This window comes from Phacochoerus africanus, chromosome 13 (assembly GCF_016906955.1).
Source record: "Phacochoerus africanus isolate WHEZ1 chromosome 13, ROS_Pafr_v1, whole genome shotgun sequence".
NCBI classification, from domain to species: domain Eukaryota; kingdom Metazoa; phylum Chordata; class Mammalia; order Artiodactyla; family Suidae; genus Phacochoerus; species Phacochoerus africanus.
Genome location: NC_062556.1, coordinates 24,377,858 through 24,393,511, shown reverse-complemented (window position 1 = coordinate 24,393,511; position 15,654 = coordinate 24,377,858). Strand labels below are relative to the sequence as shown.

At 42.4% G+C, this 15,654-nt stretch overlaps 1 protein-coding gene across 1 annotated transcript in view; it reads left to right on the top strand.

Annotated features, from left to right (window-relative positions):
• The first annotated feature begins 2,600 nt into the window (after window positions 1-2,600).
• Window positions 2,601-15,654, top strand: part of TNFSF11 (TNF superfamily member 11) — a 37,083-nt gene continuing 24,029 nt past the window's right edge. The window contains exons 1-2 of the mRNA XM_047756387.1: window positions 2,601-2,968; window positions 9,874-10,041. Coding sequence (XP_047612343.1) covers window positions 2,738-2,968; window positions 9,874-10,041 — 399 coding nt within the window. The 5' untranslated portion in view covers window positions 2,601-2,737. The remainder of the gene's footprint in view (window positions 2,969-9,873; window positions 10,042-15,654) is intronic.

Below are 15,654 nucleotides of genomic sequence, written 5' to 3'. Positions count from 1 at the left end.
CTTTTTCCCTCTTTCCCCATCAGACTTGAGATAGATACACATATAAAAGCTAAAAGCTTTTTTTTAAATTTTTTTTTTTTATTTTTTAGGGCCGCACTCCTGGCATATGGAGGTTCCCAGGCTAAGGGTTGAATCAGAGCCGGCTTATACCACAGCTCTTGGCAATGCCAGATCCTCAACCCACTGAGTGAGGTCAGGGATTGAACCTGTGTCCTCATGCGTCCTAGTCAAATTCATTTCAGGTGAGACATGACAGGAACTCGTAAGAGCATTTTTAAATTTGAAGACATCATTTCATTTGTTTGGGTGGTTTTTGTTGTTATTGTTGTTTATTTTATTTCTTTCTTTTTAGAGCTGAACCAGAGGCATATGGAAGTTCCCAGGCTAAAGGTCAAATCAGAACTGCAGCTGCCGACCTACACCACAGCCACAGCAACGCCAGATCCTTAACCCACTGAGCAAGGCCAGGGGTAGGACCCGAATCCTCATGGATACTAGTAGGGTTCATTATCACTGAGCCACAATGGGAACTCCTGTTTGGGTGGTTTATTTATTTATTTATTTATATTTGTTGTTGTTGTTGTTGTTGTTATTGTTGTTGTTGCTGTTGCTATTTCTTGGGCCGCTCCCACGGCATATGGAGGTTCCCAGGCCAGAGCCACAGCAACTCGGGATCCGAGCCGCGTCTGCAACCTACACCACAGCTCACGGCAACGCCGGATCATTAACCCACTGAGCAAGGGCAGGGACCGAACCTGCAACCTCATGGTTCCTAGTCGGATTCGTTAACCACTGCGCCACGACGGGAACTCCTATTTATTTATTTTTTTAACTCAGCCTGATTATTCTTCCTTAAAGTGTGCTCAGGTCTAGGGGTTCAACTGAGAACACAAGCTTTAGGAACTCAGAGATGTGCATTTGTGAAAAATCCTCCTTATGGAAATGCCCTTTAGAGAACTATGCCGGAAGAAGACATAAAATTAAAATATATTAACAAAAAGTGAAAACATCCAACATTTTTATAGGTGTTTAAATAGGCTAGTACCTCCATTCTTTCTTGCTGAAGATGCATCAGAATCTGAGAGCAACATTTGTATTTTCATTTTCTTTTTTTATGTGTTTTTTTCTTTCTTCTTCTTTACTGCCATACCTGTGGCATATGAAAGTTCCCAGGCTAGGGGTCAAATCAGAGCCAAATCTGAGCTGCATTGGCAGACCTTCTCCAAAGCTTGCAGTAAGGCCTGATCTTTAACCCACTGAGCCAGGCCAGGGCTTCAACCCACATCCTCGCTGACACTAAGTTGGGTTCTTAACACACTGGGCCATAATGGGAACTCCCATGTTTTCATGTGCTTACCAAGGGGCAGGATTCTGAAGAGAGTCTTAAAAAGTCCTAGAAAGTTTTCCTTAGCAAGGAAACCAACACTTAACTCCACCTCAGCTTTGGGTAACCTCCTTCTTTTCTGATTGACAGCTGGATGAGCCCTCCTGGGTGGTCTACCTCTGTGCAGGCCCCTTTTATTTTTAGGACACTAAAGGAAAATAACTGCCCAGCAGTGGGACTGGCCTATGACCTAAGTCTCTGGGAATGTGATATATGGCCCTGTATGTGAAGTTACTGGCCCTCTTTCTGCACATTTTTTCTTTTCTTTCTTTCTTTTTCTTTGTTGTTGTTGTTTTAGAGCTAGGCCTATGGCATATGAAAGTTCCCAGGCCAGGGGTCCAATCTGAGCTAGCTGCTGGCCTATACCACAGCCACAGCAGTGTGGGATCCCAGCTGGGTCTGCAATCTACACTGAAGCTCACTGTCAACGCTGGATCCTTATCCCACTGAGCAAGGCCAGGGATCACACCTGCATTGTCATGGATCCTAGTGGGGTTTGTTAGCACTGAGCCACAACAGGGAACTCCTACAATTTCTTTTTTAAAGTCAGAGTTGGTGCCTAAAGGCTCCCTGCTGCCACATTCAAAATCTGCTTCACTCAAAGCCCCTTTGAGGCTGCCGTAACAGGGATTTGGAAGAGGGTTCTGGTTTTCTAAGCCTGCCAAAATATTTAATTCGGGACCTATATTTGGAACCATGAAGAAGGCTGTACCCTCAGGATCCCTGAGGATGTCGAGTGCTGGGAAAAAAAAAATTGGGGGGAATAAGGGGGAAGGAAGAGGAAGAGAGACAGTCAGGAAAGGTCTTCAGACATCACCAAGTTCAACTTTCTAAATCCTATGGGGAAACTGAGGCTCGGGGATGCGAACTGGGCCAGGACTGTCTGTGATGGTACCTTCATCCTTGACCAAGGCATCCATCTGCATCTCCCCCAGCCCACGTCTTGGACCTACGGAAAGGCAGCTGAGGACGGGCAAGTGGCTTCTGGAACCGCTGGAACAACCCACAGCCTCCTCTGAGGGCCCCGATGGGGAGGGAGGAGGCCTTTCTGTGAGAGTGAGCGAGGGAGGGCGAAAGGAAGGAAGGGGAGCCAGAGGTGGGAGTGGAAGAGGCAGCCTCGCCCGGGGCTGATTGGCTCCCGGGGCCAGCCCTCCCGAAGCGGTTTATAAGAGTTGGGGCGTCGGGGCGCCCTGCCCGCTCGCCCGCGCGCCCCAGGAGCAGCGCCCGGCTCTGAGCGCCGCACGTCGAGGCCCGCCTGGCCGCGCGCCGGCTCCGCGCCGCCTTTGGACTTGGCCGCGCGGGCGGACTGACCCCGGGAGGGAGGCGAGCGCCCGAGCCAGCGGGCCGAGCGCCATGCGCCGCGCCAGCCGAGACTACACCAAGTACCTGCGCGGCTCCGAGGAGATGGGCGGCGGCGGCTCCGGCGCCCCGCACGAGGGCACCCTGCACGCCCCGCCGCCGCCCGCGCCACCCGCACCGCACCAGCCCGCCGCCGCCTCCCGCTTCACGTTCATGGCCCTCCTGGGGCTGGGGCTGGGCCAGGTGGTGTGCAGCGTCGCCCTGTTCCTCTACTTCCGAGCGCAGGTGAGTGCTCGCCTTCCAGGGGCGCGCGGCCGGTGCGCACCCACCTTGATCCGCTGGCACTTGCAGGGGACAGAGTCTGGCTCCCCGCTTGGCTTCCCCGATCTCACCTATTCAGGAGGGGAAAGGGACTCTAAAGAGGGAGCGTCCGGCTCGGGGACAGCCCGGCGCGGGGCCCGGCGCGGTGGCCTCCGGTCCCCGCGCACGCACCCCGCCCCGCCGCGTGCGGAGGCTGGGCTCACCCAGCCTGGTGCGTTTGAATTTCCCCCGGCGAGACCGCATTGGCCGCTCACCTCTTCTGGAAATGATCGCACGCTTTGCTCCCCCTTCCATTTCCCACTCGGAGCAAAGAGTCAATTTGTGTCCATTTGGGAAGAAAACAACAGCAAACACCAAAACTGAGCGCTTTAAATTAGGCATCGACCCTTTCCCTTCCCACCACCATCAGGAGGATTTAGGTTCCCGGGGCTGGCCGCTTTGCACCGCCTCGAGGTGCGCGCAGGGCGGCAAGTCCTGTGCGCTGCGGGTAGACGCGGGAATGATGTCCAAGTCGCCAGATGGGCCGAGCGACACAGCGCGGCGAGAGAAGCCTGCTCTCAGGACGTGGGCTCGGCTCGCGCGGGGTGAAAGAAGAGAGAAGGGCCCACGTGCCTTCCCACCAAGGTGGGAGGAGGAAGAAAGCCAGGTGTGTGTCGAAGTGGAGAAGGTCTCTCCCCTGCCACAGCCTGGCGACAATCTAGCAAATAACCAAGCTTTTCAAAGATGAGGAACTGCAGCAAGATAGTAGAAGGGAAGGGGTAAATGTGTAACACTATGCTTTCTGGTGGTTTATGCTCTTGTGTTTTCTTGGAAATTGCAGTGCATTTGGTTGGATTCATTCGAATATTCTTGTCTGGTGCTGTGAACTCTTTCTCAAAGGAAGTGGGGGGCTGACTGTGCATTTTTTTTTTTTTTATGGGAAAAAAGAGTTGGGTTTGGACTTCACTGGTTTTCAGATTCAAAGACGATTACTAAACCAAACTGGGTGATCAAAACATGGCATTGCTTGGTTTCTATGGGATTTTGACATGTGTCAGAGTCTTGAACTAGTTAGTTGTAATCATAGGCTTTTTGTTAAATATGCATCACTGGCTAACTTGCGTTTTATAGAACTAGTTTGATTACCGAAACAAAGGTAGATACACTATGTGCGATACTTTAGGCAATTTGTATTTGCATATTAATAAAAATAATCTTTCCCTATTAAGATAAATTTTTTTTTCTAAAAATACAATTTTCGAATGATGTATTTGCAACATAAATGACACAAACCTATGTGAAAGTGATGAAACATTTTTCTTTCACTGCGAGGGATGCCGCAGTTAAGAACGCATGATTTATCTGTTTCTCATCCCGCATGTGGTTCGGTTCCCCCACCCACACCATTTAATGTTTGTATATCGAGGGCCTGCACTGCCCATGATGCTGTTAAGTGGTATGGAGTATAAGGCAAGAATCATTTATTCAACAGTGTCCACCATACAGTGGCCTGAGGCCAGATCATGAAGGGGCCTATAAAGAAAAAAAAAAAAAAAGACTTTCAACTCTTAGTCAAATAAGAGAGGAACGTTCAGAAAAGGAACATACATATGCTGGGAACCTCTCAATGCCTTCTGGCTATGGCATTTTCACAGAAGTAATGGTTAAGTGAGTATGCAGCCCTGAAAGAGCTGGTAGGGAGTGGATGAGTTCTAGGGACCAGGAACCATGGGCATCTGTGTGACTGTTCAGGAAAAGAATGACCTGCTGGGCTGTGGAAGAAGTTGTTCAGCTTCTTTGCAGAGATTCTCAATATGAATGTCAAACCTTCTGATGATCATTCCGCAGTCTTGGGGTCTCATGGGTAATGGTGGACTTTTCAACAAATTTTTTTCCCAAAGGAAACACGTAAGTTAGTAAACATAGCTAGAAATTTTTCATTTGGAGAATTTAATGTCATTGGATTTCTGGATACAGTTTTCCTAAATGAAGAGTGGGATTCTCCAAGACTTAGGCCAACATACATGAGCCATTACTCTGGACTCAACTTTTTATGGCATTTTTAAAAGGCCATCTCCTTCAGGACAGGAGTCATATTAGGAGCGATGTTTTCATAGGAAGATCCCATTAGATGTAGTTGTGGTGTTATTGACTACCCTTGGTACCTAAAGGAATACTGATCATTGAGAGATCCATATGGAAGTAGTTACAAATGCAATAAAATGTCTGGGGTTCATTTCCAAATAATAGGTGGGGAGTGGGCATAGGGAGGTGGCTGCTTAGAGATGAAACAAGGTTGGCCATGAACGAGTGATTGTTGTTGAAGCTTAGTGATCTGTACTTGGAGGTTCGCTCTGCAATTCTTTCTACCTGTACATATGCTGGGAACCTCTCAAAGTTTGACCTGACACTGACGTTACATTTCCACTTATATCAGCTCCTTTGGATTAGAACTTGGTACTGAATCAGAGATAGTTTTTTGATTTCCACTTAATTTGTGGGTCAACTCCTCGGCGTTTCTGAAGGTGTTTGAATTAGAATGAAATCATCTAATATCAAGTAACATGTTTACATTTTACAGTAAGAGAAAGAAAGAGTTTCGTTGTTTTTATTTAAAGTTGGGAGGGGGGAACTATGCAAATCCTCAAGAAAAGAAAAGGTTCAGTTTAGTTTTAAATGCATTTACAAGAATGCCCCAAAGCATGTAAAAATTAGAGTGACTTGAAAAAACCTCCCCTTCTCAACTTGTGTTTCAGGAGTTAAAAATGAATCAGCCTCTCAAATGTTTGCAGATCGCCAGTGCCTAGATTAAAAAAAAAAGGTACTAGATGCCCTGCAGACTGGCTTTTCCCCCACCAACCTTGCCAAAGAAAAACTTGCATGTGGCTTGTGCTATATAGTTACCACATAGTATTCATACTTTGGTTTACAAAGAAAAAAATAAACTCTTCCAAAAAGTTGCTTTTAAAATTTATGTGTGCTTAAAAAAAAAATCCATATACCATATTCAGAATTTAGAGTTTAGCTGTAAGATAAGCTTTTCAGAAACCTCAATTTCTGTTCCCTTTTAACTCCTTCCCCCAAACCCCAACCTCTCTGGGTTGTTTGTTACCCAAACAGGAGAACAGTTCCTACTGAAAATCTGATGCAGAGGTGTGTAGGCTGCCCACTTGAAAAAACAGAAAACAGAGTAACATAAATGTCAGGCATCCTGCTTCATTTAACCCTACGAATGACTCAGTTTCAAGGAAGTTCTTTTTTTAAAGAGCGATTTCCTTTCATATGAACTACATCATCTGATAAATCTATTTTTGAAATCCAGTTTAGATCAGATAATCACGCCTGCCTTGATATATTCAGTAATTTCTAGGTATGGTGAATTCATTTGAAACTCATTAGACTGTGATTTTTGGATGAGTTTCTATGTTCCGAGTGTAAGTTCCTTGAAGGTCAAGCCTGCCTGTTTTGCTCATTACCTTGTTTACAGCATCCAGCCTGGTGCCTGGCATGTTGAATTTACTGAAAAATCTTTTCAGATAATTTGCAACACTAGAAATATACCCATTTCTAATTTGTAATATGTAGATGGTCTCATTAGTAGCTAAAATAGATGCAAAAGTATAATTTTTCCATCATGCAAAGTACCTATTGTTGGGGAGGACGTTACATTTGTTTAGCTACTCCCTGAACACCATGAGGGTCTGGCACCAGCCCCACACCCTGCCCTACAGCTCCTGCAGCGTCAAGACCACAGGAGCAGATGAAGGGTTTGCCTGTGTGTGTGGCTGGCCTTGCACCCCAGCACCTCTACTCTGCCCTTTCTTCTGGTCTCCATTTTCAGAAATGGGGAGCATCAAGAGCACTGGAATAAGAAAGACAGTTGCTTGTAGGTTAAAAATAAATTTCTAAGATACATGCATCCCTGTGCTCGTAGCAGCCCTGTTCACACTAGCCAAGACATGGAAGCAACTTAAATGTCCATTGACAACTGACTGGATAGAGAAAATGTACATAGACACAATGGAATACTACTCAGCCATAAAGAAGAACAAAAGAATGCCATTTGCAGCAACACGGATGGACCTAGGGATTATCATACCAAGTGAAGTAAGTCAGAAAGAGAAAGACAAATACCACAATATCACTTATATGTGGAATCCAAAATATGGCACAAATGAACCTACCTATGAAACAGAAATGGATTCACAGATATAGAGAACACACTTGTAGTTGCCAAGGGGGAGGGAGTTGAGGGAGGGATGGGTTGGGAGTTTGGGATCAGCAGATGCAGACTATTATATACATGTAAAATTGAATCACTTTGCTGGGCACCAGGATATAACATGATATTCTAAATCAACATACTTCAGTAAAATAAATTTTGAAAAATAACAAAATATATTAAGTAACCCAAATAAGTGAGTATATCAAAATTAGTTATGCCATACTTTTGTTTAGGAACACAATAGGCGACGTTTTCTATATGTTTTAGCTGTAACATGACCTTCTGAAACAGCAGTTCTCACCTACGCATTAGAAACACTTGGGGAAAAAAAAAAGAAACACTTGGGGAGAGAGACTCACCTGACCCCTCTCCTTAGGAATGTTGATTAAACTGGCCAAGAGTGGGATCTGGGCATGGACATTTTTTAAGAGCGAAGAGACAAAAATCTTTGCATCCCATTTCTTTGCATCAAACCGTCAGCCATTATTGACCATCGCAGCATCTTTGTGCTCACTGGTATGACTTGTGAAAAAAATTTCAAATTGGTGTGCAAGGGAATGTGGAGACATTTTTAAGAGCAGACTATTGCCTTTTGTCCATTTAGTATTTGAAAGCATTGCTTCTCAAACACTAATGTGCATCAGAACCACTGGGATCTGGTTAGAGTGCAGATTCCCAGGCACTGTCCAGGGCGGGGCCTGAGCTTCTGTATTTCTAACAGGCTCCCGCTGAGCCTTCGACTCTACGGGTGCCTGACCTATCCTTTAATAGCGAGATTAGCAGGGATCTGCTGCCTCTGTTGATGGCACTTCGCTTGTCAGCAGGACTGGAGCTTAACCAGTGTTAGGGTCCCCAGGCATTTCTCCGCTAATACCACACTGTTCCTTTAGCTCAGCAGCTTTCTGGTGGGGAGCCAACCGAGGCCTTTGTATAATTCTTCCTTGAGGTCTGAACCCAACGACCCTTCATATCAGTTGCCCAAGTTTCTCTGGTTTTGTGGGAAACTTATTGGTAGAAGTGAGTTTTTGAAAAAAATGAAAAAAAAAAAGTATGGAATTGAAAGCTTGCCTTCTATAAAAACTCACATAGACTGATTTATACTAATTATTTTAAGTGATAAAAAAATATGGATCGCAAATAGTTTTGCTTCATAAGTGATATCTCTCCTGTGATTATAGAGAATCCTTATATTTTGCAAGAGTAAAATGATAAAATTTATATTAGGGGGTGTACATTTGTTAAAAGGCTCTCATTTCATTTTGAGCATCTCAAAAATGGATAGGGTACTTTCTAGTTGATTTCTGATGGCTGGTTAATAAACCTGCACATCTTCTGATGACTTTTAAAAAGATAATTAAGCTAGAGAATAAGAGACTCGGTATTAATTGACTGGGTCTTGGTTATTGCATACTTACGTAATTTTTCCTTTTTGCAATCTAGCCTGTACCTGCTAATAAGCAAATGCACGTGAAGTACCTTGGATTTTTTTGAGAGAAGAGGGCAATAAATTAAACCACTATTATTAAAACAATTAGAGAGCTAATTATCTCTACCTTTTACTTGGCAGTTGAAACCACAACAAAGTCTTAACAGAGCCCCAGGAGAAGCTGGCAGACAATTGTAAGAAAAGAGTAAGACTTAAAGAAATGCCTGTGCTGGCATCTGTTTTGACTAGATGGGGATATTTTGGGTGGGACAGTCCCCCACACTGCAAGAATTTTAGCATCTCCTCAGCATGTGTCCTCATGGCTTGCTCATACCAGGAGCCCTCCCCATCCCAAGGGACACCAAATGTCACCACGCACCTTCTCAGGCACCCCCCAGTGGATGCACCACTCCAGGTTAAGAAAACCCAGAGGTTCAACAAAAAGGGAGATTATGCTTCTGACTTCAGATTTTCTTTGGGGCTAGGAAAAGGATTTCTTTCTCCCTTCTTTGGCCAATTAAGATTCCCATTGAGGCGTTCCCATTGTGGCTCAATGGGTTAAGAACCTGACTAGGATCTGAAGATGCAGCTTGGATCCCTGGCCTCACTCAGTGGGTTAAGGATCCAGCATTGCCATAAGCTGCATTGTAGGTCACAGATGTGGCTCAGATCTGGCGTTGCTGTGGCTGTGGCGTAGGCTGGCAGCTCTAGCTCTGATTCAACCCCTAGCCCTGTGAACTTCCATATACTGCAGATGTGGCTGTATAAAAAAGGGAAAAAAAATACACATTGATTAGGGGAAAAGGCCAGGCAAACATGGTGGCTAAGCGATGTTAATTTCATCTAACGTCGTGTTTATTCCGTGATGTTAGGTTTCATGCCATGAGTATCCAAACGGCCTTCATAATCCCTAAAGTGCTGCATAGGACTTAAAGACAAAAAGCTTTCTCTCCCTGTCCTGAACACCTGTAATTTCTTTGATGCCTTTTTCTGCTCTGAGGACTTCTACATCGTCAGATGGTTTTGATCATTTCCCACGAATCACATGTGTACACATGTGTCGTGGATGATAGAAATGAATTAGAAGTGAATGTTTTCACCTCCTTGAGGATAACTGTATTAACTGTTAACTGCTGGGGACATAGGGACTCTTGCAAGAAGGAAATCTTTTGTCCTTCAGTCACACTTTATTAAATAGCAGCATGAGCACTGACATCCTCACGTTTTTATCCTCCTCAGATGGATCCTAATAGAATATCAGAAGATGACACTCACTGCATTAATAGAATTTTCCAACTCCATGAAAACACGGATTTGCAAGACACAACTCTGGAGAGTCAAGACTCAAAATTAATTCCTGATTCGTGTAAGAGAATTAAACAGGCCTTTCAAGCAGCTGTGCAAAAGGTGAGTCCACATGGAGGTGACATGTCAAGGGCCCTCACTGACTCTACTAAAACCCGCTAAGTGCTGTTGACTTTGTTCTTTTTTATTTTAATAATTTTTTCAAGAGCCAACGAGACTTCTTTTGAGGGATGAGCAGAATTCTTTTGCAGTTGCTGGTAGTTAATTATGGTGCCCAGAGATGTTGATGCAAATGTTTTTCTCTTTCCTTCCTTTCTTTTTCTTTCCTTCCTTCCACCACGTTCCCTCCCTCCCTTCTTCCCTCTCTTCCTTCTTCCCTTCCTTCCCCGCTGCCCCTTATTTTTGGAGGAGGGATTAAATTCACACTGGGACAAAGATGCTTTGAGGTTGTCAAGGAGTCAGTTTGCTAGTTTGAATCCCCTGCCTTAGAAACCATTCCCTCAGCTCTCAGGATTCTCTGCTAGCTGCTTCCTTTATATTTGAATTTGGGATGGTAGGATCCCCTGTTCCATATCTGTGGATCCAGATACAGATATCTGAGAATAACTGTAACTCATTCACTGTTGTTATCTGAGGTGAGGGAGTAAGCGGGTGGAGCAGGAATTGATGTGGTGGGTGAGATGGAAATTCTCTGTCCATTGGCTCATTCTCCAGGAGAGCTGGGTGAGAAGGGAGAAAGAAGATGGGAACAGGGGAGACCAATCACCTCTCTACACCGACAGTACCAATTGAGAAACACTGTAATAACTGCCTGTCTTGCTTTCCTGGATAAAGTCACTTGAGAATTCTGCAGCCTTAGAATTATTTACTTACTAACTCCACCAAGAACTGGGTAGAACCCTGTGACTCCAGCACGTGCATATCTGTACACATTGCCTACTTAAGTAAACATCTGTACACACTGCATAATTGTATGCACATCCGCATGGATTCTACTTGTCCATCCCAGCCTCAAGTTTGCAACTCCCTGGGCTATATCTCTGATCAGCTTAGAGTAAATTCTTAAGTTCTCAAATCCCTTAAATCCTAATTGAACTTAAATGTAATTAGTTTCCTTTTTAAAGATCCATACATAGGAACAGCATTTTTAAAAATGAGCATATGTGTTGGAGGTGGAGGTAGAGAGATAAAGCTGTATTGTGTAACCCTTGAAGTTGATATTTGCTATGTTTCATCAAGCTTAAGATACCACAATTTTCAACTTTATTATTTCATGCATGATAAAGATAGAAAAAATATTAACTAAAGAGTTAAACAGGATTGTCATAGATTCTGGCTGCATCTTAACTTGAGATGCTGAAATGTCATAAAAATGTGCATTATAGAATCAATGATGGATATATTGCTCTAGGATCTATACGAGCATATTGCTTGTAAATATTACATTTTCATTATAATTAGTGTGTAGGTGCTTAGTTTTATGCAGTAGATGCATATTTTAAAACGTGGCTTTAAATTTGATCTTTTGATCTTATGTTGTAATTTTTGAGTTAGAGCAATTCCACTAGTCTAATTCACTTTTTAATGTTCCATAATATTTTCTTTGCCTGCTTTTGTTAAGAGTTAAACTACGAAAAATAAGTAACTTCTGATTTTTTTTTATTACTATGGGAAGAAATTGGAAATTGAAGGACTGCTATCCTGTATTTATCTTCTGCTCACATTATCTTAATTCATATATGTATTATAGGAAAAACTGTGGCATGTGAAGTCAGATAGCCTTTTGTTTGATTCAGTGTGATCTGGCTAAAGTACTTAATATTCTTCCCTTTGGCATTCTCATCGTTATAAAGTGGAGCTCACAATACCTTCCTAGGGGGATGGTGGGTGATTTAAAACAATGGGTATATGTCTATGGTCATGCCACCCTTGAACATGCCCAATCTCATCTGACGTAATAGACGTAGAGGATCTAGGCACAGTACTGGAAATAGAGTATGTACTCAGTTAATGTTTGTTACTATTATCACTGTTATTGCTAGTATTACTAATTCACATCATTGTTGATGATTCAGTCAAAGACATATCTTTAAAGACAGAGCATGTTCGATCATTTTTCTAAGAGTACATCAAAACAATATGAGGGAGTTCCCATCGTGGCTCAGTGGAAATGAATCCGACTAGCATCCATGAGGATGCAGGTTCAATCCCTGGCCTCACTCAGTGGGTTAAGGATCCGGTGTTGGCTGTGAGCTGTGGTGCAGGCCACAGACACGGCTTGGATCCCATGTTGCTGTGGCTGTGGCTGTGGCCGGCAGCTATAACTCTGATTCGACCCCTAGCCTGGGAACTTCCATATGCTGTGGGTATGGCCCTAAAAAGCAAAAACAAAACAAAACAAAAAAACAAAAAAACAAACCCCCAAAAAACAAACCCCAAAACAAAAAGACAAAAACCAATATGACATTGCAGAAAACCAGAGTGTTTTTTTTTTTTTTTTAATCACCAGCAGCAATAAACATATTGAGTACATACTAGCCTTAGGCAACCTCTAGGTCTATTTAAGACCTGGAAGTAATTCTTTTATTAATACAATAATTTAGAATACAGAGAACATGTTCTTAAGGCATTTTAAGCTATACATTGAAGAACTGTGTATTAGTGGAGGAGAGAAACATAACATTTGCAAGATTCTCAATTTGAAATTATCATTAGAAGTCCTGAGCCGCAATTGAGGAAAAGGGGACTTCCTGAGCTGTGTGCATTGTGAAATCTAGTACTCAACTTGCTATTCTTTTTTTAAACTGAAGTGTAGTTGATTTATAATATTGTGTTAGGTTGTTCCCGTCGTGGCTTGGTGGTTACAAATCTGACTAGTATGCAGGTTTGATCCCTGGCCTCGCTCAGTGGGTTAAGGATCTGGCATTGCCATGAACTGTAGTGTAGGTTGCAGACGTGGCTCGGATCTGGCATTGCTGTGGCTGTGGTGTAGGCCACACCTAGAACTCCGATTTGACCCCTAGCCTGAGGACTTCCATATGCCTCAGGTCTGGCCCTAGAAAGCCAAAAAAACCAACCAAACAAAAAACAATAACAACAAAAAAACATACTCTATATATAGTTTCAGGTACACAACAACAGTGATTCGTTTTTTTTCATTCCATTGTAATAACCTATATTCCATTATAGGTTATATTCAACAAGATACTGAATATAATTCCCTGCTCTATACAGGGAATCCTTGTTGCTCATCTATTTTATGTATAGTAGTTTATATCTGTTGGTCTCATGCTCTTAACTCTCCCTTCTTCCCTCCCTTTCCCCTTTGGTGGCCATAAGTTTATTTTCTGTCTATGAGTCTGTTTCTGTTTTGTAGGTAGATTTCTTTGTACTATTTTCTAGATTCCATATATAGATGATATCAGATTTAAAAAGGAATGAGCAGATGCAAACTACAGCAGATGAAAACTATTTGTATAGAATGAATAAACAACAAGGTTCTACTGCATAGTACAGGGAACTATATTCAATATCCTGAGATCAACAGTAATGGAAATAATGTGTGTATGTATCTATTTTATACATATATCTTAATCCCTTTGCTGTATAGGGAGAAATTAACACAACATTGCAAATCAGCCCTGCTTAAATAAAATCAATTTTTTAAAAAAGGAATGAAATATGACCATCTGCAGCAACATGGATGGGCCCAGAAAATATTCTACCTAGAGAAGAAGTCAGACTGAGAGGACAAATTCTAACTCATTTTTTATTGTTTTGTTTTATTTTTATTAGTCTGCTTGTTTTTATCCCACCTCTCAAATACAGAATAATCTATCTATCAACAACATTTGCATGTACTAGAGGTAATCCATGAGGTCAAAACTGAAGCCCTAATTAAGGTCATTCTGCTTTGGTAAATGATTGCCTCCTAATTTCCTGTTTCGATTAACCCATATCGCATCTCCCTACGATGAAAAGAAGCTCAACTTTTCGTTTCATTGGTGTCCCCGTTCTTAAAAATTATGCTTTGGGTTTCTTCTGGAAGATGAAGTATGCAAGATAGGCCAAAACAATTTTGAAAATAAGTAATATGAAGAGGAACAGATACCATTAACATTTACTTATGAGGATATAAGGATGGTTGATCCGAGCAGGTTAAAGGAGAAAAACATTATCATCTCCCGGACACTGAGAAGTGATGGACAAAATTTTGCACTTATTTCTGATGTTTAAAATCCATTAGAAAATAGAATCTGAATATGTATAACTCATTTACTTTGATGAACCTGAAACTAACACAAAACTTTGTTAAGTCAGCTATACTCCAATAAAATTTATTTAAAAATTCCGTTAGAAAATAGAGTAGAAAATAGTTGGATTATTGATGTTCATCTAAGTAGTTCAAACTAAAAATTAGCATGATGAAAAATAGGAGCAGTTGTCTTAATATCATGAACATACTAATGATACCCACTGTCTCCATGTTCTCAAACATTGCTCAGCATGTGCTGTGATTACATATGAGAATAAAATCAAATATATAGAAGGCAGAATCTGCATGTGATATGATTGTATACTGGGGAAGATTCGAAGTAGCTGAAGGGCTACGAGCAAACTAAATCAGTTTGTAAAAGTTAGTAGTTACTAATCACTAGCTACTCCCATTTCAAACAATAATGAGAAAACATGAATGAAAGATTGCATCCTTCATTTTTCAAAAGCCTGAAAAAATTAGCTTAACAAGGAATGTACAAAGCATGGAAATAAAACTAGCAAACTCTACGGCAGCATTTAAAATAGGATTGGATAATGTAAAGACAGAACCACGCAAAGTCATAATCCATATGAGAGAACAAACGCTAGCATAGACCTCATTGTATGTGTGTGAATGTATGTGTGTGTATCATTTAATGTAAGATTAATTTTGGGGGGGAGGTTCCATCATGGCTCAGCAGTAACGAATCTGACTAGCATCCATGAGGATGCGAGTTTGAGAGTTTGATCCCTAGCCTCGCTCAGTGAGTTAAGGATCTGGTGTTGCCGTGAGTGGTAGTGTAGGTTGCAGAGGCGGCTCAGATCTGACGTTGCCGTGGCTGTGATGTAGGCCTAGCCTGGGAACTTCCATATGCCGAGGGCGTGGCCCCAGAAAGACAATAAATAAATAAATAAATAAATAAATAAATAAATAAATAATTTTGAATAAGTGGGCGTAGTTTGGATTATTCAGAATGGTACTGAGACAGTTTATTTGCTCTTTTTAAAAAGTGATAGCCTTACCTCATGTCCTAAGTGAAAACACATCTTAGAGAGAAGTGGGCAGTAGCTGCTCCCTGGCAAGCCCTCCCTTTCCGCTGTCTCCGTGGGCTTTCTGTCCCCATCTCCCCCATCAGAACTTCCCATTCATTGTCTCATTTCCTTGGAATTTTCTAAGTGACTGTCTAGAGAGCATGACAAGCCAATTTGTACTTAAAGGTGTTAATGAACCATCATGGCAGAATTTTCACTATTGTAGGAGCCTTTTGGGTGCCTCGGTGCCAAATGAGTAAGACCAATTATGAGAGATACAGTGCCTGGCAAGCCAGAAGAAGAAAGCTTGGTGGCAGACAAGAATAGTCAACTGCTTTTATTAAAGACACCTGGTTTTTTAGGTGTTCGTTTGTTTGTTTTTGGCCACACCCACAGCATGCGCAAGTTCCCAGGCTAGGGATCAAA